General features: G+C 47.5%; 1 protein-coding gene across 1 annotated transcript in view; it reads right to left on the bottom strand.

The window, feature by feature from the left end:
• Positions 1-26,941, bottom strand: part of SYNGR2 (synaptogyrin 2) — a 187,896-nt gene that overhangs the window by 27,671 nt on the left and 133,284 nt on the right. Inside the window, exon 3 of the mRNA XM_078653868.1 lies at positions 22,917-23,053. Within this exon, the coding sequence (XP_078509994.1) occupies positions 22,917-23,053 (137 nt within the window). The remainder of the gene's footprint in view (positions 1-22,916; positions 23,054-26,941) is intronic.

Genomic DNA, 26,941 nt, shown 5'->3' with positions numbered 1-26,941 from the left:
CCTCCAGTGCCCCAATATCTTCCTCCCACGTCTCCCTCAACTTCTGCAAGGTGGATGAGCAGTGTATAATTAGGGATTGGTAAATGCGTGATATTTTCTTAGTTCCAATATCTCACATCAGAACTCTAGCTTCTAAGGGGCTGAACTCCGGGAGGGAGGTCAGTCCCTCCAGGTGTGGGGCCAGGGCATGCCGGAACTGTAGGTAGCGGAAGAATTGGGTGTGGGGCATATTATACTCTGTGCTCATCTCCTGAAATGACTTAAGTGACGTCCCCGAACAAACATCACCCAATTTAAAAATCCTGATGCTGTCCCACCCTGCAAAGCCTTGTAGCGCTGCTAGGCCAGGTAGGCGGCCATTATGCCAAAGGGGAGTCTCTTCAGTCAGGGTCTGCCACCACCCCCATCCGACGCAGAGCTTGCCTCCAAATAGTAAAAACCACTTGTGTCGCAGGCGGAAGCGCCTTACGCCTCTGTGCCGCATACAGAAGAGTGTGCAGCGTATGGGGTTCCATCATGAGCCGTTCCCGGGCATATGCCGGATCCCCCTGTCTCCATACCACCATTCATTCAATACTAGGAGATGCGAAGCTTGGTAATATGATAGGACATCTGAGGTTGCCAAGCCCTCACAATACGTTGACGCAGCGCCACTCGGACCGGGCCGCCCACCCACAGAAACTGCCCGAGGACGGAGTCTACTTGTTTGCACCAGGAAGGTGTAATAGAGTAGGGATAATTCTGCAGCTGGTAGAGCCGCCGAGGCAGGGCCACCATTTTCTGTCATATATGGTCAGGGGCATCCTGGACCATATTTTAATGTCCGCCCGAGTCCGTTCCCAGATTGGCGCCACGTTTCGTTCCCAGGAGACCAAAGGGATCTCCGACAGGAACACCCCCAGGTATTTAATGCCCGTGCTGCCATCTGAAGCGCCGATGCCCAGTCCCCAACTGCCGGACCACTCCCCAGGACCCACAATGTGGATTTCCGTGGATTTATATATAATCCAGAGATCTCGCCAAAGATTTACAGGATTCGCAGGAGACGGGGTCCGACCTATTGAGGTCCGTTAAGAAGAAGAGGACATCATCCGCATACAAAGCGATCCTGTCCGACAAGCCACGGTCCCATTCAAACCCCCTCATCTGTGCATCTATTCGGACCCACGCCCCCAGTGGCTCCATAGCCAAGGCGAACAGGTAGGGCGAGAGGGGGCAATCCTGCCTGGTGCCCCTCCCGATGACAAAACTCGAGGACTGGACCCCCGCTATTCTGACCGAGGCCGTCAAGCCAGTGTACAGCAACCTTAAATAAGACATGAAATTGGGTCCACAATTTAGTCGGGCAGAAGAGAGAACAAATATGTCCAACTGAGCGAATCAAACGACCTGTCCATGTCGGCCAGGAAAAGCGACGCCTGGAGCCCCGCAGACCGAACCGCCGCCACTGCCACATGTGCCCGCCTAATCTTATGCCGTGTCGCCCTTTGGGGCATAAAGCCCGCCTGGTCGGGGTGTACCAGCTCCGTAATATATGGCAACAGCCTGTTAGCCAGCGCCTTGGCCAACACCTTGGCCTCCACGTTTAATAAGGAGATCGGGCGGTACGAGGCGTGCTGCTCCGGGGGCAGGCCGGGCTTCTGGAACACCACCACTTCAGCATGTCTCCAGTCCGGGGGCAGGCTGCTCCGCTCCCTGGCCTCCTCCACAACTGCCCTGTAATGGGCCCCGAGTTGCAAGTGAAATTTCTTTAAAAATTCGCTGGGGAAGCCATTGGGGCCAGGGGCCTTGCCAGTATTCAGCTCTTACAGAGCGATACCCAGTTCCTCCTCCGTCAACGGGAGGTCAAGACGGTCTCGGGCTGCATCCGAGACTGCTCACGGCGGTAAATCCGCTATAAATTTGTCAACCAACTCTGCGGAAATGCACTCCCGTGGGTCATACAAGTCCGCGTAGTAGGTCGCAAAGCCCTCAACCAGCGCCTTGGGATCCGTGATAGGGGTTCCCACCTCATCCTGAATCCTCGGGAGTGTCTGAGCTTGAAAGAGGCCCTGACACAGTCTATGGAGCATCGTCCCAGATTTGTAGCCCCATTGGTACACTCTACTTCGGGTCGCCAGCCACATCTGCCGCACCTCATCCAACAAGAGCGAGGCATATGGCTGCTGTGCCAGCAGTAGCTGCTCAACCTTCTGGTCCTCCCCCTCGTTGCCACTACAATGCTCCAGTTCCCTGATCTCCGTCTCTGCATGGTCCAGGGCCTCCCTACGCCTCCTCCGAGCCGCGGCACACCAAGGAATATCTACACCCCGTAGTGTGGGCTTCATCGCCTCCCACAGTGTCGTCGCACCCGCCACAGTCGCCAAGTTGTCAGACCAGTAGTGGGCTATGGCCTCCCTCATATTATTTTATTTTGAGCATTTGTAGAGCGCAGCTGATACCTTGCAGGCTTCCTGGCGCTAGAGAATACTCTACTGATAAGAGACCGGGGTAACTAGCAGGCTGATAGACTTAGGGGAAGAGCCAGGTCTTGATGCGTTTTCTAAATTGAAGAAGTTGAGAGATCTGGCGAATGTCAATGGGCAGACTGTTCCATAATTTGGCCGCTGCGACCCTGAAGGATCTACCCCCGGTTCTGGCTTTATTGTATCTGGGCACCTTTACCAGACAGGCCGAGGATGATCGTAGGTCTCTGGTAGGAGTGTACCACAGAAACAGAGTTTGCAGGGGTTTGGGCCCAAGTCCGTGCAGAGCCTTAAAAACGATGCAGAGGGACTTGAAAGCCACACGCTGCTTTAAAGGTAGCCAATGTAGCTCGGCCAGGGCTGCTGTGGCCGAAGACCTTCTCGTCCAGCCAAGGGCCAGCTTGGCGGCGGCAGATTGAATTCTTTGAAGTCGGTCCAGCAGCGTGACTGGGGACTCAAGGAGCAGGGCATTACAATAGTCAAGGCGACTAAGAATCGTACACCAGACTATCAATGCCCGGGCTTGTGCAGGGAGAAGTGGCATGATTTTTCGCAGGGAGCGTAGCAGGGCTGTACAAATCCCCACTGTTTTTGCTACCTGGGTTTCCATATTCAGCTTGTTATTGAGCATGGCTCCCAGGTTGCGGACCGAGGAGACTGGCTGAGGTTTGTCTCTTGTCTCTGGAGGCCAGAAGTCACTCGGAAACTGGCGAGGTACATTGGTGCCAGCGCAGAACAGAACCTCTGTTTTGGAGGAGTTGAATTGGAGGGAGTTTCTGTGGAGCCACCCAGCCGTCTCTCTTAGGCAGTCATGGAAGGTGGTTAAAGGAATGGAATCTTCTCCTTCCCAGGAGAGAATGAGCTGCGTGTCGTCAGCGTAATTAATCGTTTTTATCCTAAAAGACTTAATTAACGTGATCAGCGGTATGAGGTACACGTTAAAAAGGATGGGGCTGATGGAGGAGCCCTGGGGAACTCCCTGGGGCACGGGTGCGAAGGTGGATTGAAATGGGGGGAGGGAGACAGCCTGTCTCCTGTCCCGCAGGTAGGAGTGAAACCAAAGCAGCGCTGTGCCATCCACCCCTGCATATGCTTTTGATATTCTACCAGTTGCAGATGCCGTACTGATAAACGCCAGCGGAATGGCTGTCTCATCCTATCCAAACAGATAACCACAGTAGTGGGGGAGTGATCGGACAATCCGCGTGGCAGTATGTCTGCTGCCTCCACTCTACCTATTACCGTCCGAAGTATTTATGAACTGCGGATACGAAGGTATACTCTCGCTGCGCTCCATGTATGTGCCTCCAGGTGTCCACCCAAGTTAGGTTCCTAATCATATCACTCAACTTGGTAGAGCTGACTGCCACACTCCCTCCCCCGGGCCAGTGTTTGTCCCGCGTTCCATCTAAGACGTCATTCCAATCTCCACCCACCACTGCTAAAACATCCGGGATGCCTGCCCACACTGCAAATATCTATTCTGCCAGAGACCACTGTAAAGGGGGCGGGGCGTATACACAACCGAACACAATGGGCTCCTCCCCTAGGGTACCATGAACAAAGATATAGTGGCCCTGTGTATCTACCCAGTGTGTGGAGTGGACATATGAGACCCTGCGGTGCACTAATATAGCCACCCCTCTGGATCCCTTGGTAAAGCCGGCGTGGAAGACTTGGTGGTAGCCAAACCTTTGGATGCAGAGTGCCTTATTGCCTAAGAGGTGCGTTTCCTGCAACATCACTATATCCGCCCCCCCTCTCTTGGCCTGCTTCAGGACTGTCCCTCGTTTGATCTTATCCAGCACTCCCCTCACATTCCAACTGAAGACATGAATCGAGCCCCCTGGTCTAATGGCACTACCATCTGGGCAAGACCTCAGGGTCCCCCTGGATCAAATAGCCACAACACACGCCACGAAAGTGCATTCTCAACCACCCTTGCCGCTTTGCCTGTACCGTGCAACTCCCCCCCAATGCAACTTCAAACTGCCCGCCTCGCCCCCAACCCCGGTCCCCACCCCATACCTCAAGAAACAATGAAGTACCTGTCGGGGTGTAGCAAGGTCCCCACCCCCAACATGAGGTCGACGACCCTCCACCCCAATGGATCCCCATGAACTACCCTACCCTCCAAATAACCCCCCCCCCCTACAACTACCTACCCACAACTAGGGGACCCCCCAGCCCACAAAAGATCCCTCCCTCCACCCCGACCACCCTTGGGTAATCTACTGAAGAATCCAAGCTCTCCGGGCATACGTCACCCCCACACTGTTAGGGACAAAATCCCCCCAAGGGTGGTGTAACACGCAAGTGTGTAGGGCCAATGCAGGAAATCAACAGTATGTCCCTCGAATCATTCAATTGTCCTTCATCTGATTCCCGATTGCTCCTTTCTCCTTCCCAGAAGCCGGGCCCGGCGAAGACCGCTAGCTGGACCTGGACCTCCAGTTGTCCTTCCGCCTCGCCTCCCGGTGGGGCCTAGTCTGCGACTCACCACGAGAGGAATCAGAGTCCAGCCCCGGAGGGATATGTGCTCGCACCCGCACCGTTTCATCTGTCCAAGAAAAAACCTCCTCCGGGGACTCGAAGAAATGTGTGCGTGACTGAAATACGACCCGCAGGTGGGCTGGATACAGTAAGGCAGTGGTTCCCAAACTTTTGACTCCTGAGGACCCCCATTGAGTCACTACTGGAAGCCGGGGACCCCCAAGCAATTTGTATGTGTTACATTTCAAATATTAAAACAGTAATTCGAAACAAATACACACGTGTGCACACAAAACAAATACTCAAAGTACTAAGAATTTTGGGGCCATATGTACGACCATTTCATTTAGCGCCTCGCAATTGGCGACACATTGCGAGTGGCTAAATGAAATGTACAACAGTGTGTTTAACACTATTTGGGATTCCCAATGGGGTAGAAAATAGCGAGGTTCATTAATATTAATGAGCCTCTCGCAATTTGCGAGCCCTCCCAGCGATGGTGGCCTGCTGGGCTATGCAGGCCACCATGTCTCGGACTGCTTTTAAATAAAGCAGTTTAAAAAAAATGCAGTCTGTTTACCATGCATTAAAAAAAAAAAAAAAAAAAAAGAAACGTTTTCGTTTCATTTTCTAAGGGCAGGCAGAGGTCCCTGGGACCACTGCCTGACTTTAAAAAATAATTCTGCATGCATTTGCAAAGGGGAAGGGGTCCCCTGGGGACCCCTTCCCATTTGCGAATGCATTACCATCTACTTGCAGTAGGTGGTAATTGTGACTGTTTTGCGACCGCAAAACATTTGTACATGGTTTTGAGACTCGCTATTTGGAAGGGAATGCCCCTACCATATAGCAAGTTGCAAAAACTATTTAGAGAGTCGCAAACAAATTGCGACTTGCGAAATAGGCTTTGTGCATGGCCCAATAGGTTTTTGCATGCGCAAACGGGTTCGCGAACCCGTTCGTGCATATTAAAACAGATCGTACATCTGGCCCTTAGTATTTTATATTGAAGTAATAGCCCCTCTGTCTCATGTATTTCATTTGTTTTGTGGCATCTCTCATACCATTGTAGGATGTCGGAGCACTTTACATTACACACATATAGAGACATTGAATCATACATGTAAATCAGTGTGTATATAAAATGTTTAAAGAGTGCTTGGTCTGGAAAAGCACAAACTCAGGATTCAGAGCATAACACAGTGGGGCTAGCATTGACTTTAACATTAAAAATGTATTTCCACCCAAATATATCTTTTTAGCAGCATCAGGATAATAACAGGGACAAAATACAAGTTACTAACTTGTACCATGCAGTTTGCAAGCAGCTCTTTGATGACAGTTTAAAGGTCCCTCTGCTAGATTACGATTGTCACTTATGAAGTGCACAGTAATAAAGGAATCTCTGTGACAAAAGCAGTAACCACGAACCTAGGCTTTTTAAGATGCATGTTACACGTTCTTTGAGGTAGGCACATTAACCCTCTGTGCTACATTAGTTAAATCAAAGCTGCCACTGAACAAAACTCTCCTCGCTCTCCAGCAGGTACATTAATCACTGGCATTCTCTTGACACTTTTATTGTTGCTGGAAAGCTGCTAATTATACAAGAAATGTTTCTGTGCTTTTAAAACTGTTGCCTACGGACCCCCTGGGAATGTGTCACGGACCCCTGGGGTCCGCGGACCCCAGTTTGGGAAACACTGCAGAAAGGTATATGGTATTTTCAGATCCCGCAGCCGAGCCTTAGCCGCCGTAAAAGACTGTCGTTGTTGTTGCACCATACGGGTGTAGTCTGGGAAGATCAGGACACGTTGATTTTCAAACATCAAAGGTTCCTTCGCTCTGGCCTGTTTAAGGATCATGTCCCTGTCATGATAGTTCAATTTCCTAGCGATCACAGGCCGCGGCCTTGACCCCACCGGCGGTTTCTGCACCAGGGCCCGATGCGCCCGCTCGATTACAAAGCACGGGACAGAGTATCAGGTGGAAGCCAGCTCTCGAGCCAATGCGTCAGGAAGCCCTCCATGTCGCCCTTCTCGCAACCCTCCGGTAGGCCAACAAAGCGTAGGTTATTGCGCCTGGCGCACCCCTCTGCATCCTCCACTCTAAGCGCCAGGCCCTTCTGACATGCCTCCATACTGGCCACCTTACGCTTGAGGGTCACAATGTCGTCCTCACCCCCAGAAATGCGTGCCTCCGCCTCCGTAATGCGGGAGACCGCGTTCCTAAGGTCCTGGCGCAGCAGCATGACATCAGAGCCCACTGCCCCAATTTTAGCCTCCAGCGTGTCCCGGGACTGAGTGATGGCTGCCATAAGCGCCGCATTGTCGGCCCGGCCTCCTGATGACCACCCGAGGCTCCCGCGCCTCCACTGGGCCCCGTAAACTTGTCAATTGGGCCATGCTTGGGGGCCCCCCCACCACATGCGCTGCAGGTCATGGCCACCCAGGCGGTACTACACAAAGTCCTGCTGCCAAATCTCCCGGGTGAGTAGCCAGCAATTCCACTCAGGGACCCTCCGCGGCCCGGCCGCCGAATCGCCGATCCGGGGTCTCCTCCGCCATCGCCAGTGGCACTGGGGCCCCCCACACAGTCACCTCACTCTCCGCAGCCCTCCACTCTATAAGATCCAGGCCCCCACCAGGACTGCCGCGCCTAGGACTGTCCCGCAACCACACCTGGGGGGGGGGGGGGGGGGGGGGGAGGGGCACCGCACACCCCCTTACTGTCCGGGCCGTCCAACCGGCACCATCTGGGGAAGACCACCACCAAGTCTACTGTCGGATACTGCCCCAGGGCTCCCCAAGTTCAGGTTCCACCACTCTGACCAGGCCAGGCTACCCTGTTCTCTCCTTTCGCCAGGGCCCGGGGCCCACCGGTCTACCCAGGAAGCCTCTCCAACTGTGGGGCCCTCAGATATTGCGTTGGGAGCCACTTGGATCCGGCGTCGGCCCCAATAATGTCAGGTTCGCCCCACCAGGGATAGGCCGTGGCCCGGTCCATCCGCCGAAAGTGGATGCCACTAGCCCAAGCGTCTCAGAGCCCCAACGGCCCAGTGTGGAAAACCCCGGGGCCGGGGCAGTGCCACAGCCGCCACCACTTGTCCGTCAATAGCCCATAGGTCGGTGCGGGCAGCCCCTGCAGGTCTCGCCGATCAGGGAGGGAGGGCCAGAGGCCCTACCTCCCGCCAACTACCTCCAGTCTGTTGAGTCCGGGGGCACACCGATGTCTTTGGGGGGGATATCCTGCCCACCCCTCGTCGCCACCGTGGCCCGACGTGACCACCGAAAACTTGCCGCCCGCCCCACCGCTCCTGCCGCACCACGGGCCCCCGCTCAGCACCCTCGAGCAAGCACACCTCCTTACTGTCGCCCCGTCAGGCCAGTCGCGTCTGGGGAGTATCACTGCAGCCACCAGCGTCCAGGGCACCAAAATTTAGTCCCCGGCTTCACGTTGCTGTCCAGGCCGCACGACAGCTGTGGGTCCAAGGCCGGGCATCCGACCGCCGCCTTCCGCAGCCCTCCGTCACTCAATGGCAGTGGGGGCCGGGTATAGCCGCCAGATCGCCGCCAGCTCCAACTCAGCAGCGGTGCCACTCGCCCACCGCCGTTTGCCACCTTCCTGCAGCCGCCGCCGGGGTCCGCGAAACTCAAGGTCCCCGGCGTCACGCTGCGGCGCAGGCCCCGCCGCATCGGGACTCTATCTCCGCTCCCCGGAGCACCAAAACGGCCCAAATTTCACCCCGGGCTTGCCTGCAATTGTCTCTACCGGAATACCCCTCTGTGACGTCTCAGGGTGGGGGAGGAACAGGATAATTGGTCGGATGAGTAGCTGGCGGGATGGAGCTCTTCTAGGCTGCGTCCGCCATGCTGGCTACCTTGGCCACTCCCCGTCTTGATTTGTTTTGATCTTATTAAAATATTTGCTTCCATCAAACTACTGAATTACAAAAAATGCCCTTCATTTTTGCTTTCCTAACTGTTAAATGTTTACAGGTCATTTAATGTATTTACATTTTTTTTTTTTAGCACAAACTTCATTGCACTTCTTTAGTCATGGTCACACGTACTATGAAAATGGACAGTGGATAAATAGTGAAAAAGCAAAGGATAATACACAACTATCCGAATAGAATACATCACAGGCTACATCGTGACATTTTCAGTGAAGATTAAATAACAAATGCTGCATCTCCAAATCCAATAACCAAGCCACCTAATCCAGGAAATCCATATATGTATCAACACGAGGGGATACATATGTCAGAATTGCATGCGAGAGAGTGGAGCGGAATACTGGAGATAAATAGTGATTAGGAGTAGGGTGCAAGCCCCATCAACCAAGAAAGTTAATCATTCCAAGCATTTTCAATGAGCTCGGTAGATACAATCGGGCAAGCCTATGGAATAGCATGCGCATCAGAGGTATTGCGAAAAAGCGGTTTGGGTGACTAGTCGGGTGCCATATTATAAACCCCTCTGGAAGAGCATCCCACCCCAGGGAGTTTTTTTTATTTTATTTATTTTTTAACACTACCCACACTACTTCTCTCGACGAGAGCATCACTTTACACTAGTCCCTAGTGAGCCATCTCATTCTGCCATGTATCTAACCTCGGGGATATGGGGGATTTCCAGTTTTGCGTGACACGTCTTTTTGCCAGCAATATGGCCAGATATGCAAATCACAGTGTCACCTTGGAACCGCATGGCCGCGGATAGAGGCCAAGGAGACAATGCACTGGAGTACCCCATTGACCCAGTTCTGTGACGTATTATCGGGCCAGTGCACCCCCACCCAATATGGAGATAAACTTGGACAAAGTCCAAATATATGTAAAAGATTCCGCTCAGGGGCCTTACATCAAGGACAGCCGAAGGAAGAGGTAGGGAATATTTTAGAGAGTTTGTGGTTTTAAATACATTCTTTGTAAAAATAGAAAACTGGATCAATTTAAATCAGGATTTGGGATATTTCAGTATACGTGTCCAATTTTGTCCCGGATTCCCCAAATTAGGTCTGTTTCACAAGTCCGCTTTAGAGGAATTAGCAATGCCACTAGGTGCCCTCGCAGCTCGCGATATAGCCAGGAGATAAAGTGTCGCCCATTCCCCATAGTATGTAGAGCCAGAAGCAATTAATGTTGCTGGGATTGTCAGGGTGCCAGTGAGCCCGTATGTGATACCAGTGTACCCTCTTGAAACAGTGATCGGACAGTCACAACTCCCACCCGCTCCCATGGGCCCAAACGGCGCATTGTAAGAGTACCCAAGGATGTTGGAAGCCAGCAGAAACATTTGACGCATAAGGTATTTGGGCGCTGTGTATCACAGCGCCAACTTCCAGTAGGCAAGTGCCACCTGAAGGAGAGGACAGAGCTGCGGACTAGTTACCCTGGGACATAGCCTATGAAGCGGACGGCAAGCGACCTGAGCCGGTGCCTAGCCTATTTCCAACAAATTATGCCAATATGACAGCCAATGAAGTTGCCCCATGATGCAATAAGCCTTAAAGTCAGGGGGCCTCCAAACCACGCTCAGTTGTGGGGGTTGCAATTTAATGAGACTTACCTTGTGGCGCCTGGTACCACAGGCAAGCTCCTCTGATAATGTATTCAACTAGCAACACTACAACAAGGAGGTTTACGAAATAACACACGAGGTGCTGCAACATAATCATCTTCGCCAGGGCCTGTTGGCCTGCTACCGACAGGGGCTGCGTGACCAAAAAGGTGATCTGCGGTTTGAGTGAATTGATAGACCTCACAAGGTTCCCCTCCAACATGACCTTCATATACCAGTACATTTGAATGCAAAAGGTGTGAATAGCGACAGGAAGGTTCTGGTCTCCGAATTGCAATGCCAAGACTGCAGGTTGGACTGCAAAGTGATAGGCACAAGGTTTGTTGGTGTTGATATGAAGGCTAGAAAGTGCCCCAAAATATGTTAGCAAATGAGGTACGTTCTGCAGTCCGGCACAGAGGTCCAGGAAGAAAATAAGTTACTTACCTGTAACTTTAGTTCTCCAGTATTGGTAACTTTCATAGATTAAAAGAAAAACCGAAGGTGGTGATGGACGGAGCGTTGACAATACAAACACTCACCCCCAGTCAACTGATCTCGGTTTAATCCATCACCGTTCTTTAGCTCACTCCGCCACCCCAGTTCAGACATGGCCATATGCAAATCAGTCTGAACCTGTGCCTCATGGGAACAGTCCAGCCCGAACTGCCAAGCCATGTCTTCCCTGGACCGGAATCAAGCTTCCCAGGACCGGTTTCTGGCATTACAGCCGTCTTCAGCCGGGCTTGCTTGACTCCAGTGGCAAAGTGAGCAAGGGACTCATGTCTGAGCATACCCTGCCAACTTAGGGCGAACAAAGAAAAACCAAAGGTGGTGATGGACGGAGCGTTGACAATACAAACACTCACCTCCAGTCAACTGATCTGGGTTTAATCCATCACCGTTCTTTAGCTCACTCCGCCACCCCAGTTCAGACATGGCCATATGCAAATCAGTCTGACCCTGTGCCTCATGGGAACAGTCCAGCCCTAACTGCCAAGCCATGTCTTTCCTGGACCAGAATCAAGCTTCCCAGGACCGGTTTCTGGCATTACAGCCGTCTTCAGCCGGGCTTGCTTGACTCCAGTAGCAAAGTGAGCAAGGGAGTCACATCTGAGCATACCCTGCCAACTTACAGCGAACAAAGAAAAGAGAACTTTTTCCAATTCTTCAGAAGAATTAGACTTAGACAATTTTTTGCTGCTAGACCATCCACTGATCATGTACCCCATTCCCCCTTTCGGCCTCCTACTTTTTTCCCTCCAGACGCTCTCTTGCCACCGCAAAACTATTGTTTGAGAGATTATTCCTCCATGAGATTTCTGAGATCAAGGAAGAATTCAAGTACATTCCCTAGAATATAACTTTGCAGAAAAACAGGCCTTAATCAATCTAAAAAATAACCCTAATGTTGTAATCAAACCAGCAGACAAAGGCGGTGGCATTGTTGTGATGTACATAGACAAATATGACACGGAGCTAACTAGACAGCTATGCAACAGCTCCAACTACAGTGCACTCACTACTGATCCCATACCAGACATTAAAACCAAAATATAAACCATGACTAACCAAGCAAGACTACTCAACATAATCTCTGAGAAAGAGCTTGCTTACCTGAATAACCAACATCCTCGCACGCCTGTCATCTAGGTTCTTCCCAAAATCCATAAAGATGCCTCTAACCCAACAGGACGCCACATTGTCTCTGGCTGCGGTTCCATCCTTGAACCGTTCTGCAAATATACTGATGCTGTGATAAAGGAGTTTGTTCCACACAGACACCTATGTCAGAGACCGTGTGCATCTCATTAATCTCACGGGGGTTAGACCATTCGACACACTCCGAAATGATTGTTGGACTGGACATTGAGTCCTTATACAGAAACATCGTGCATGACGATGGCCTACTCATTATACAAAATCTCCTGGAAACCAGACCAAAACCAATACGGATACCAATGGATTTTATTAGGGATCTTCTCAGAATTGCCTTCAGCAACAACTACTTCTTGTACAGAGATACTTTTTATCTCCAATTAAATGGAGTATCAATTGGTGCTTGTTTTGACCCAATTTTTGCAATTCTGTACGTACACAACCTTGAAAAAACTATTCTGATTGCCAATAACCCTTTCTTTAAACACATTTGCTTTTGGCGAAGATACATCGATGATGTCCTCATGCTGTGACAGGGCAACAAAGAAAACTTGGAGATTGGCTGAACGTTTCCCAACAACTCCTGAAGTGTACCTCAGAATTAAAGTCCAATGATCTTCCTTTCCTTGACCTCACCCATCATGTGGAAGATGGTCTAATAGGTACTACAATGTTCAGGAAACTCGCTGAACGAAATACCCTGCTACTCTATTCCAGCTACCATCCCCGTGGCCTCAGAGATGGCCTTCCGTACGGATAGTTCCTCCCTATCTGTAGGAACTGTAAAGGGAAATAAGATTATTTCTGATAAGCTGCCATTCTCAAACCTATCCAACGTGGCTAACCATGTCGCTTAGTCTCCGGAGCACGTAAACGTGCATGGTAGTGCCATAGAGGCATTCTACTGAAACAGAAGAGTGAAAACAACTGTATCTCTTTTGCCTCCACCTTTTGCCCCTCAAGCAATAAGGTTAGAAAAATCATTAAGGGAAATTGGCACATCCTTCGTACTCAACAGGCATTTCAACAACCTCAATTATTCTCCTATAAAAGAGGAAGCAAATTGGCCAATCATCTAGTACATGCCATCACTTGGCCTAAGAAACCCAATGTCACAGAATCGATTACCTCAGCATGGGGGCTCCCGCCCATCATTGGACACTATAAATGTTAGAACTTTGTGGAATGTGCCTTGAAGATCAACACTAAAGAATTCAAAGCAAATGTGAGATTTAACAGTCAACACTGTTCAAATGAGAGTCTTCCCTACATAGCATTTTCTGTCCGAGTCGCGTCCTTATTTGAATTGCTATGCCTTTTCTTAAGTGCCTCAATCCTCATCTAATTTCATTAGCTTTTCCAGAGTGTTACAGGGCTCAGTTTCATTTTTTCCTTTCACTTTTTCCTTTCACTTCTCGCTCTTTTTGTCCCTTTAATCAGTGTCCCGGCTGCGATCACGCCCCTCTCCCTACACCAGCTGTCATGACGCACCCAGTCAGAGACGTTTAAGCCACTCCCGAGTTGCACTCAACCTTCTATTTAACTCTGACTCGCGCTGAGAATCGTACCCTGCCCGATGAGGATCCCACTGGACCTGTAACTCCCAAGTCACCTTCCCAGGATTCTTCCGATCTTCAGGTAGGTTAGTACGTAGTACTACGCTTGCCCTCGACCACCCTGCCTCTCCTGTGGTCAGCACTTAAATCTAGTTTTCCTTCCGCCCAGTCTCTGGTCGCCCTGTGCATGACGCCGGGTCGGCACACCCTCAACCCCCTGACACTTAAGGTCACTAACTATGCTGGAACCAAACCACCCCTCCCCCTTTAAGTCATCACGATTTGACGTTCCTCCAGTGTACTGGTGAGTCCCATCAATTGCTATCTATAGGGACCATAGTCCACTGCTCGGGCCTTTGCACGAATCTCACCTCTTATACTGTCCTTCCATCAGCAAATGCTCCCTCTCTCTTTTTCCCCCCTCCCCACAGATCAGCTCACTGAAGCACACCGGATGGTGGTACTTCTTGATTGCCCACATTGGTATTTCCTCCCGTCCGGGATCCACATTGAGCTCAGGTCCCCTCTTACTTTCCCTACCTCCCTTCCTTCCTTCTGCTATGTTCCACTCCCAGCTTATCTTAATTCTTGCCTTTCACTTTCTCCCTTCATGTACAGCATGAAAAATAACAGTAACCTGGTCCTGAAGATGACCTTAACTCACTAAAGGTCGAAACGCCGTTGACCTTCCAGCGCAATCCTTAGCGCAAATCTACTGTTCACGAAATTGTTAATCCCTTATAAAATAATTGTTAGAATTACTCGTGAACCAGAAAGTACCTTGCATATATTGCCAAGTGTGTTTTCTCTGCGCCGTTCCTGGTGGGTTTTTTCAGGTTACGCCCACATTTATTGTAAGCCGTGCCGATACTGTTCTCCTGCTTATACTTTTTCTAAATACAGATTGCTCCTTGCATCTTTCACCAAACCCTTGAGCCTCTAAGCAACTTAATGTGCATGTTTTATTTAACTGCCTTCTAAACATTACCTTTTGAGACATCGTTTTTTGCTATATATTTAGTAAAGGTAGGCACAGATCAACTTCCAAGTATCATCTTAACCAATTTCCTGAAAGGGGAATTAATTTTTTTCATCAGAGTAGCAGCTGTTTTCCCCTTTGTTGAATGGGATCCGGGATTATCAGGTAAAGGACTGCTAGCATTCTTTTATGGAACAACTCCAAAGACCGTCTGGAATGTACTAAGGAACCCAGTGCCAATTGTTTTTAAAAAGTGTGCTATCTACGAAGTATTGGAAATGTTAAAAATGCGGTGTGCTGCTCCCCAAAATGGTGTGGGAGATTACTGCAAAGTAGGGACTGTATCGCAGAGGAAGACCTTTCAACTTGAAGTTCAAACTTTCGCGTGAAGACGTTAAGGCCAATTTCTTCTGGAACAATCAGGGTATCAGGCTGCTTAAAGCATCGAAGTTATCGCTCAAAATGTTTATCGGAGGTCAAATTGTAGCATCCCTAACTGCAGGGACAGATGGAAATAGCACTTGTGTCACAACCCCAGAAACCGTCACCAAATATGGTATTCCTGGTTTCATCCCACAGAAACTTTGACATCAAATAACTCCTATTAGAGAGCAATTTGAACACTGGAGGAATCTCAGCAGCCGGGTAACCTTTCAGATAACATGAAAAATTTGCCTTGGATGCATTACATGCGCCATGGAGTGTAACCTCCTGCAAACTATGGAATGTCCTAAAGTATTCTTGTAGTTTATACCACTAAGAAAAACCTCAGTTGCAGCATTCCTACAACAATAAGTGAAAGGTAGGATCCATGCCCCCATGTACAAACCTTTCTCCTAGCGCTTCCTATCTGCCTACTTGATGGTATTGCAAGCAGTATTTAAAGTGAAAAGTTAAAATTGGCAAAGAAAAAAAATGGTGCATTTCCAATCCGCAGATGGTACCTCCACCACAGTAAATGGTACTCTTTTTAACTTTTCAATGTATAACAAAGTATGTCACATCTTTCTTAGCAATACGGTGTGTTCTTTTGTTAAGTTGTATGGTAAAAAGAAACTAGATGCACACAAGCAAATGTGTGTCAAATGTCAACATTCAAGGAAAGATGTCAACTTTAAATTTGAGCATGTAAAATGGTGATGTTCCTGCCCTGTCCTAATGTGACCACATGACACTATGGCCAAATGATCCATGAGCTCTTACACAGACTCAAAAATGGGATGGTTAAAACCATATCAACTATCCGACTGTTGGCATTTTCTCAGCCAATGGTCTCTTCCTTCGTGAAAATGGCATTACCTTTGGGGCTCCACCCCCAAAGCAGCATCCTTCCATACAGTGGTTAATAAATCTGAAGATGTGCTAGAGCTAGACTTGTCGCTTCCCTTCTTGAACCTGAAGACTAATATTGAGCCCCCCCCACTTACCACATCTTTGATCTCGGGCCCTTGCTCCTTTTTAATGATACCCTATTGGAATCAGTCCTGGGGGTGTAGGATGAGCTCCTTCTGTGCCAACAGTAAACAGATTAATGGCAAGGCACAATCATCCAGCACCAGCGGATTCACCCCTCCTGTCCACTCTCCAGTCTCTGGGCAGCCTAGTTCTTCAGGCTTCTGGTGCTTCTGAGTAGATATCTGGGACTTTACCTGCGACACCGCCAGACAAGGAATCCAAATGTCTGGAGGCTTGGGTTAAGAACGTTTTCCAAGCTGGAAGTATTGCATTAAAATCTTTGAATGTCACTTGACGCCTAGTGAAGATACTAATGCTTAGGCTATCCTATTTTTAGTGGTTTTTGGTAGACTTCAGCGTTGTTTTCTCAGTGCTTTCCAAACCTTTTGAAATCTGTTTGTTTCAGCTCCCTGACCAACTGTTTTCCCCAGTGATTTTTATCAAGCACATTTCATTTAAAGGAGAAGTAATGCAGTGTATGTACTGTTTCCCATTTGCAGAGTGTCTATTGAGCTTATGTAACACTATTTTAAGTTTCGAAAATCTGTTTTGCACTTACGTCTTAATTACCCTTTCCAACATTTCATTACCTCTCAAACTCACTTCGTCAGGTCTGTCTGGTTTACTGGACTATTAATGGATTAAAGACTCAGAGTGCTATATTCAAATATTTTCTCAAACATACTCCTAGACACAGTTGGGGATACTTCACCAAGTCCTTACTGAATATTACAACATTGTAAAAGTGGTAAACCCTGCCAACAGCATACTATCTTATAATGCTTTAAAAGTTTGAATTACAGATTAGTTTGTGACCCTGCATTCTAAGGCACATGAAGCTTGATGCCATAAGCATGCTTGCCACTGCTTTTTTCATTGTTTGCCAAATTTCTTTATCCTTAGTCCTGCCCGTTTAACAGACATCAGATTGTATTCTAGGACTTGAAATTTTGCTGTTAGCTTTTTAAAAATGGGCTAAAAAACCTAGTAGTAAAGTGCAGTTTTGCAAAAAGCCATAATTATCTGAAGGTTTCACACATAACAATGTGACACCTTGCAGCTATGAATTGTGTTGGTGTGTGCAAAGTTGTTTCTCATTGTCACCACTATCCCATGTGCATGGTGACAGCACTCTTCACAGATACCAGTTACATACCCCTTGCATTGCATGTGTAAGCCCTGCAGTGTTGGCAGGTGACCTGCTATCAACACAGACTACTTATGAGGGGCTTATGTACCAAAGAATTTAACCTATTGTCAGTGGGTAATGGTTTTACCTATTCGGCCAGTGGGTAAATGTGATGGTACATATTGGTCAAGATTCTTATGAGCCAGTTATATTTTGCCAATCAATGAAATAATTAAAACACTGTCAAAAGATTGAACATGATTTTATTATTCCAGATACACTTCAGTATACAAAATAATTATACCAGACCTAAAACATGCTTCTAAAACCTGAACTCTTAATCCAAGCGAACAAAAGTGGAGGAAACAAAAGAAAGATGAAATAATATTTAAGTGACACCCGCAAACAACACAACTCAAGCAGAATATTCTTACAGCAGTCTTTCTTACTGCTACCTTGTATAACAAAGTTACATTGTCTTGCCACATTCAGAAAGAAATAAAACAATAATTCTCTTCCACGGTCTAGTCTATGAATTTCATTTTAGTTAGCAGTTCTTTATATATGTTTACACTGACAAGGGCAGTTTACCTTTCAGTAGATTTTATCAGCTATTATAGGTTTAATCCTAAAATAGGATAGCCTACTCATGGTCGAACTGGCACTCCTCGATGCCCCTAATAATATTAACTGGGCAAAGGGAAAGTTTTGGGTCCTGTATCTGAACTGGCTTGGACCACTAAATTATGCGCAACGAACAAACTAGCCAGACAGATTTACTTTTTTTTGTAAGCACTGCCTGCCTGTCTTCAAGCCTGGGAAAAAGAAGAAGGGTGCCACTAAGGTTGTTTAAAATTCAAGACATTCTTCTTTCCCTTGTTGTGCAATCCTATAATTCATTTCCTGATCCCCGGCTTAGTAAGACAGGCAGGCAGTGCTTACAAACTGTTTGCCGGCTTGTCTTCTTGTACCTAATACAAAGGACTGGTTCCTAGTATGGAATCATTGTTAGGTATTTGATTAATTTTGTTCTTGGTGTTGTTTATGATAAAAAAAGTGATAGTATTGATTTAAGGATTTTGCACACTTGTAAATATTATGCACATTTTTTGTCTGTATGTATTTTTCACTGTTTGATAACTGTCTGTTAGATGACATATGTAAATCAAATGAGAAAATGTTTTGCTAAAAATATATAAAAATACTGAAATAAAACAGCCGATCCCCCAGAACTGATAGGCTGGGTGGTATCTTGAAAAAATTCAAAAGTAAATCTGTGTGGCTAGTTTGTTTGTTGCGCCTAATAATATTAAGTCATATTTTTCAGAGGTCAGACTGATCAAATGCTTCACGCCTCTCATTAGGTCCAGCCTTGATATTGTGGGCTGTTTCTGGTAGGTAGCGGTCCAGCATGTTTGGCTTTGGAGTTGTCCACTGAAGGCCAGGCCACCCTTGTGGACCTTTTGTTGGCACCCGCCTATTAGGTGATAAAGCGAACTCGGCTCTGGAGTGATTTGCGGCTAGCAAGGCTACAGCCAGATACTTTGGCCTCAAACACACTCAACCTCAGCCTGATTGGCACCACTATTGTCAATTTTGAGGCTTCAGATGGTTCTACTTTCACACACGCCAATCCACTCAGACTCATCTCAAAACCATCTGGTTAGACAACAAAGAGGCATATCCAGGGGTAAGAGTGGTGGAACCCTCACTGCATCCAGCCACTAATTCCACACCACAATGTTAGATTGCCATTCCACCTAACTGGAAGGCAGTTACTTTGGACCAGTGGTTCCTTCATTTAAGTAAAAGGGGGTATACCCAATCATTCCTTCAGGCTTGCCCTCTCGGTCCACCCCTCAACCCCATCCAAAGATAGTCTTAGCATCTTGCAGTACGAGTGGCAGTATTCCTGAAAAGAATGGTGAAGTTAGTGCCAGAATAGAAGATTGGGTAACTTAAGTTGTACTGATTAGGAGTTTTCTATTATGAACATGTATTGATGTAAAGCTCCCTGATAGACATTGCTTCTGAGAAGCCGAACTACTAGTGACACGCTACCAAGGGTGTGAGCAGGGGTTATCTTAGCTGTATGATCCCCTACCCTGACTAGAGTGATGGTTACTCCTTGGACAGGGTGCATATCAACTGCCAACTGGAGACCCCATTTCTAACAGCAATGCTGGTTTTACTCTGCTTGTGACTTGTACGATATCTTCCCAAGATCCTCCCACTTGTTTCCATTGAAAGTCTAGCTCCTGTGGAGTCTGCAAAAGCGAACACCGCCTATGCATGATGCCATTAAAACCAGTAGAGATTTGTAATGCCTCACAGTTATTGACTGTTTCGAAGAGATGTTTCTTACCACAATCTGCAACGTGTTCACCTTTTCCTGTAATGGGAAAGCTTTAACCAGTTGCAACTCCAGTAATGGATCCAAGAACTGGATTTTTGTTTGAGGTTCAAATATTGCATTCGCTGTTCAACGTGAGACCCAGTTTTTTCAAAGGCTGATGCAGGCGATAGCAGACCTTCTTGCTTCCTTCTTTAATGGTGCCTTGAAAAGTCAGTCATCAAGATATGGAAACACCAGATGGCCTTCTCGCCTCAGCAAAGCATTTGATAAAAATTTGAGGGGCTGATTTCAGCCCAAAAGGAAGCACCTTGAATTGATAATAGCAGTTACCAGAAATCACAGGCATTGTATGTTTCTGATGGACTGAAATGTGGAAATAAGCATCCCTTTGATCCAGTGAAGCCAAGACATCTTTCCCCTGCATCATCAGGAGAACATTATGAAGGGTAACCATCAGGAAAGAGTTTCCTTAGAAACCACTTAGTTGTCTAAGGTCCAGGATTAGTCTCGGACATGCTTTCTTTTTGATAAAAAAAAGCTGGAGTAGAACCATGGGTTGCTCTGTGATTCTGGAAGAATTTCTATAGCTCCATTGAAGAGGAATAAGATAATTTCCTGGTGAAGCTCCTTCAGATGTGGACGATGCTTGTTCTGGAGTGGGTTCACAAGGAGTTTCTGAATGAACTCAAACATATGGCCTGAAATAACAATTTGCCTCACCCCCTTGTTTGATGTTCTAGCCTCCCAAGCTTGAGCAATTGGAGTTGCTATATAATCTTGTCCTCCATCATCTTATGGCAGTTCACCCTCTTCCATATATTCAGGCACTGGTGGTGGTTTCTGAACAACTATGGGTGATTCTCTTAGAGGTATACCATCGACGAGTTACATTCGATAAATTTGTCACTGTCAATGGTGTCATCGTCAAGGTCGCAGACAATGTCATCAACAGGCTTGCTGTAAATGTTACTCATAGTAATTATGAATTTGTTTTCTCCTTGTTAGCAGATGGATCCCCCATGGCTTTTGAAGTCTGTTTGGATCCTTTAGCAGAATATCCATGTTTAGGGACAGAAGAAGTGGCTTTAAACGCTTTCCCAAACAAATTCAATTCAGGGAACCGAGTAAACTTCCATTTTTGCACTGCCTTCGTGTAAGTGTTTGGAGAAGCACTTTTCACAGAATCTTCCCCTGAAGAGGAGGCATCTTCTTTAGAAAGAGAACATTTGTCTTTAGCCTTCAGATACAATGCCAACCTCCTTCTTTCGCTTCTAAAGAGTCTTAGATGAGAAACTGACAAAAATCACATTATGCTTTCGAAGAAGACAAATACACTGAACACAAGTATCTTCAATTTAAATCTTTATAAACTTGCAGGATGAACAACCCCTGAAAAGAGATTAACTCGGTCAGCCATGGTGACAGTTGACTATCAAGTAAAAATATCTCCCCAACCCAGGATTTAATAGAAATTCCGCAAACACAACCCCCAATACTTCAGAGCTTAAAACAGTGCTGGTTCCGATCCAGGGTATATCATTAAGCAACAACCTAAGGTTCACCGAAAGGTCAGAGCAGAGATCTGGCAGGAGGGCAACAGACTGAACTGTCATTTGGTCGCATCAGAGGAAAATCATTTGCAGTTCTTGTTTCAGCTAATGGACTTCAAGAGAATTCCCTTGTAATGGTTCTATTATTCTTTATGGACTTCCTCCCTCACATTGAAATAAGTGGTTATCTTTATTCACTCTGAATTGCTACAGGCAATGGTCACCCACACCCTCCCAACAATCGATACATCACATAACACCCTTGTATCTCTTTCTGTACACTTCAGAAATTGTTAATTTGATTATCTCTAACCAAAGAAACTGGAACCTCACAAACATCACCAAAACTTTTTTACAAGTCAAATTTGACTGCTTAAGTCACTTTCCATGCATACGACTATACCTCCTACATGCCACGGTGACACACTACATACGCACTACATGGGCCCCACAGCGTAGCAAACCGGAGCAACACGAGCTAGTGCACCTACTACATTACATGGGAACGGGAGGTCATCTTGTGAGGTGGTTATACACTGGCATTAGGGAACACGCTGCTATGTCCCTTACTCCCCTCAGGACCACCTGGATGTTGTACAGGGGGGAGGATATGACAGATGGGGCATGGAAGGTGGTTATGGAGCATCCTAGACGAGTGTCCAGGAATGTGAAGTTTAAATGTATCCAAGCCATGTTACTACATTGGGCATACCTTACCCCACAGAGGCTGCACAGGATGTTTCCTGCCTCTTCCCATTGCTGTCCCCGATGTCATACGGAGGAGGCTGGCCTTCTCCACATGTTATGGTCCTGCCCACGTATAGACGGCTACTGGGGTCAGTTCCGACACATCCTCTACACTGCCACGGGCATGCGGATACCAGAGGGAGCGCTGCCGTGCTTGCTGGGACATAGGAAAAGGCCTAATGGACGTAGGGACGCACTGAAGTTCATAGACTTAGCATTACTACTGGCGGTCAGGACACTGACTATGAGGTGGAAATCTGCACGACCCCTGACTGTAGAGATCTGGCGGTCCGAGGTACTGAAGTGGGGTAGGGCTGAAGGTACAATACTCAGGAGGGAGGAAGACCGAGGGCTACAAAACCACCCAATAGCACAGGACTGGGAACAGATACTGTTAGAGTTGGAAGACATGACTGACGCCCTCCCAGACGGAAACCGCGTAATGCGGATGACTGGACAAGGGAGGTGGGTTCACGAATGGAGAATGGCCCAAGGTACGCACAGGTTGGCCGGAGGATGTTGATCACACTTATTCAGATGAGTCAGTTCTCCGAGACCACTAGGCCCGGAGAGATACCATGGCCTCTGCAGAGCTGTCAGGAGACGTACGGAACGGGGTGGGGGGATGGGAGGGATAGAGACTGGCGACGCCTCCACTTATGGAGTCATAAATGTATACGTGCTGAGAATTGATTGAGCAACGACAGCTTGCCTTTACTTGCAAAGAACTGCCACCCTTATATAGAGCTGTTCAGGTTGCTGTGGATGATTTGTATAACCTAAGTATCAAGAGAGGCACTGAGCCAGAAGTTTAATGTTGATGAGGAGAGAAAAACAGAAAAGACTGTATAAGATGTGTAGAAAATGTATGCACAACGATTTATCTGGTTGCAGTCATCAATAAAAAGTTTTTTTTTTAAAAGTCACTTTCCATGCATGCACAAATAATAAGCGTAAACATACCCATGATAAGATGGAGAAGAAGCTAAAGGCAATAGCAGCTTGAACTCCACTGACGATCATAATTTCACTGAACTTGGTTATCGCCCACTCGTGTGTCAAGAAGCAAAACCCCACAAACCACAGGAAACACCAAAAACCTAGTAAAGAAAATAGAGCATACAAAAAAATTCACAGAGAAAGTTAAGTCAAGGGTCACTTATAACATGCACAGAAATCATACAGTTTGTCAAACATGCCTATATACATACACCTGTAACTACAGTAACCTTTGATATATTCATGCTTTTATTTTTATTTTATTGCCCTTTGGCTTAGGAAAAGGACCACACAAGACTTTAGCTTTTTAAGAATCTGTGCCATCAGACTTGCACAACCAACTGCTTTGAAAATGTTGTATAAGTCATTAGACTCCCCCTTCAAACGGCAGTTGATTCACTGTAGGCGTTACTCTTCCTGGCTATTCAAAGTATTACATTTGAGGACCCAAGGCTTGCATAGTGAATCTGTGAACCATTATTACACTGCAAATAGTTGTTCCAAGTTCATAGTCCAAAGAGGACAGAAGTACATGTTGAAATTATGTGTCACATTTACACAGTGCCACCTATCAACCCAGAGTGTCCCCAGATTTCAACCCTTTTTTTCCATGGTAAAGGCCCATTGTGAGATTGGATCGTGGGTGGATATGGTCGTGAAAGGAGAACAGAAACTGCTAGGACTAAGACAGCAAGACAACGCAGTGAGTAATGTATATTTACTCACATTATTAGCAATATTCCGGTATACTAACCGATTAAACACACACTGGCAGAGGCAAAAAGGTCTCGCTTATGAGACGTATTGACTTTGCAAATGATTTATAGCAATGCTGTATAGGAATGCTTCAGGTGTGCCGCACAGCTGAAAAACAAGAACAAAATAAAAAGTCCTATAACACTTTTTTTTGTGTGTACCAAAACGATATATTGGTAAATAAAATGTAGCCCCAGAAGTGCTTTATTAAAGAGCAAGTTACTTATCTTCAGTAATGCCTTATCTAGCAGAGACTATACCTAGCCGCAGATTCCTTACCTTACAATTATCCCCAGGATTCTGATATTTTTTGTGGGCAGTAACCCTGCGTGCCAGTAGGTGGAATAGATAGGCTCCTCGTGGCGTCTGAGGACTTTCATGGTGCATATATAGGAAGCACGCTGACATCAGTTTCTTTTTGTGAGTTTCCACACCAGGAACACAGCCACGAAGAACACGGACCACAGGAGTGGAAAACTAGGGCCCTGAAAGGGTAAATCCTTGCCCCTAAAAATCGTTTTACAGAGCTGGGAATATGGGTGGGTCGGTAAGAAATCTGCGGCTAGATATAGTCTCTACCTGATAAGGTATAAACAAAGGAAAGTAGCTTGTGCAACTGAGAGAGACTTCTAGCTGCAGATTCCTTACATTAGAAAAGATATATCCAAGCAATAACTCCATGGAGATGGGTCTGCAAAACAATTTCAAACCAAATAGTCCTACAGGACCTAAAAAGCAAAGTGCCCATGCCTACGGACCTGCCTGTCCCAGCAGGAGTGTTTAATAAAGGTGTGCAGAGAGATCCACGTTGCTGCCTGATAGATGCTAGGACCGGGACTACCCATGCTAACGAAGTGGTCACAGCCTTGGCTCTGGTGGAAGGAGCTCACTAACCATCAGGGAGTTGCTTCTTGGCCAATGTGTAGCAGATCTTAATGGAGAGCATGATCCATCAGTAGATCGTCTGCTTATGCACAGCCTTTCCCTTCTTTGCTCCAGCATACCCCACAAAGAGTTGGTCTTCCACCTGGCATTCTTTTGTGCGGTCAAGGTAGAACGAACAAAGCTCTTTGGGTCCAGTTGGTGAAATCCCTCAGGTCTACATAAAAGGGAGTGATGACTTTCGGAAGAACCAGTTTATCTGGGTAGATGTTCAGGTATTGAGGCTTTGGATGACAAAGTCTGAAGCTCACTGACCCTCTGGGCAGATGCTATTGCCACTAGGAAAGCCATCTTGATGGTAAGGAGTCTGAGAGGACAGCTTTGCAAAGGCTAAAAGGGAGCGCACATCAGGAACATTCAAACTAGATTAAGGTTCCACTGTGACCTGATGAAAGAAGGGGGAAACATGTTTCAAACCATTCACAAATTCAAAGAGGGATGCCTGATCAGGCAACCACAGAAAGACAGATAGCAGAAAGGTAACCCTATAAGGTGCCCAGAGAGAAACCCTACTGGGCAAGGGAAAGAATAAAGAAAAGAGCCTCAGAAAGGGGAGTTGAAAGGGGTGAACCTGTTTTTCTGCACACCATGCCACAAACTTGCACCAATGGCAGGTGTATACCATTTTGTAAGAGGAACACCTGGCTGCCAGAATAACATCACAGACTTTAGGCGGAAGGTCGAAAGCTGGTAACTGCTGCTGTTTAATTTCCACACAGGATGGTTCGGGTGGAGAACCCACCCCTGCTTCTGCGACAGAAGATCCTCCCAAAGAGGCAGCCTCATCAGAGGACCAATGGAAATGCTCAACAGCTCAGAATAAATACAAAACTGAGCCCAGTCTGGAGCCACAAGGATGACTTGGGCCTGGTCGTTCCTGATCTTCAGAACTCTGGGCAGGAGTGGAATGGGCAAAAGGGTGCACAAGCTTCACTCCAGAGCCGCCTAGGAAACTCCAGCACGCAGAAATAATGACATTGTACATTCTCTGCAGTGGTGAACAGATCAGACCGAGGATATCTCCACTGCTGAAAGAGAACATTCAACACCTCCAGATGGAGACCCCATTCATGAGCTGCTAGGCATCTTCAGCTGACTTAGTCTGCCATGGTGTTCAGAAAGCCAGCAAGGTGTTGAACCACCAAGGATATCCCAGACGGTCCAGTAATGTCCAGAGATGCAGGGCCTACTGACAAAGGGTCCACGACACCACCAGCCCTGTTTGTTGCAGTACCACATAGAAGTGGTGTGGTATGTTAATACCTGCACTAGCCTTCCCTTAATGGAGGGTAGAAGGGCTTTTATTTCATGTCCGATCGCTTGGAGCGCCAGAAGGTTGATGTGAAGTCGGGATTCTGCGAGAGACCATAAGCCTCTGGTCTCCACCTGTCCCAGATGGCTGTGCCATCCCAGGAATGATTCATCAGTCACTACTGTCAGATCTGGCTAGGTAAGGGAGAGGATTCTGCTGCTGATCCAATCATGGTTTGTTAACCACCATTGCAGATCTTCTGCAGTCCCCACCGAAATCTAGACCATGTCAGATAACCCTGATGCTGCACCCACTGGAACTTTAGGTCGCACTGCACTGAGCGCATATGCCATCTGGCATGTATCACCAGCAGGATGCTAGGAGGTCCAGCAGCATCCAAGTCAGTCTCACCGAAATCTATGAAACAGCCGGAAACATTGATATTATACCCTGAATTCGCTGACCGGTAGGATAGGCCCGCAACTGCGCAGTGTCCAGAACAGCTCAGATGAAAGGGAGCCTCTGAGAGGGAGTCAGGTGTGACTTTAGCACATTGATACCAAATCCCAGCGAAAGCAGGAGGTCTGTCGTAGCGTGGAGGTGGGAGAAAACATAGGGCTAGTCCGCCTTCAACAGACAGTCGTCAAGACAAGGGAAGTCCGGAACCCCTGATCTCCACAGATGAGCTGCAACCACCGACATCACCTTGGTGAACACCCGAAGGACACTGGTAAGGCCAAAAAGGAGCGGGGCAAACAAAATGCTCGTGGCCTACTGTAAAGCGCAGGCATCGTAGCCCACCATAAAGCGCAGGTAATGCCTGCGGGCAAGCAGGATGGGAGTGTGGAAATATGCGTCCTGCAAGTCCAACGTTACCACCAAGGACTTGATCAAGCTTGAGCACTTTGACCTTCTTGAGGAAGAAATTGAGAGGGTGCAGGTCTTAGATAGGACCACAACCTACACCCTTCTTGGGCAACAGGAAGGAGCGAGAACAGCAAACACAAACTACTTCTGGCATCTGCACCCTCTCTATACT

Source organism: Lissotriton helveticus, chromosome 7, assembly GCF_964261635.1.
Source record: "Lissotriton helveticus chromosome 7, aLisHel1.1, whole genome shotgun sequence".
In the NCBI taxonomy this organism is placed as follows: domain Eukaryota; kingdom Metazoa; phylum Chordata; class Amphibia; order Caudata; family Salamandridae; genus Lissotriton; species Lissotriton helveticus.
The sequence above is the reverse complement of the archived record's forward strand: the minus strand, read 5'-3'. Positions and strand labels throughout refer to the sequence as shown.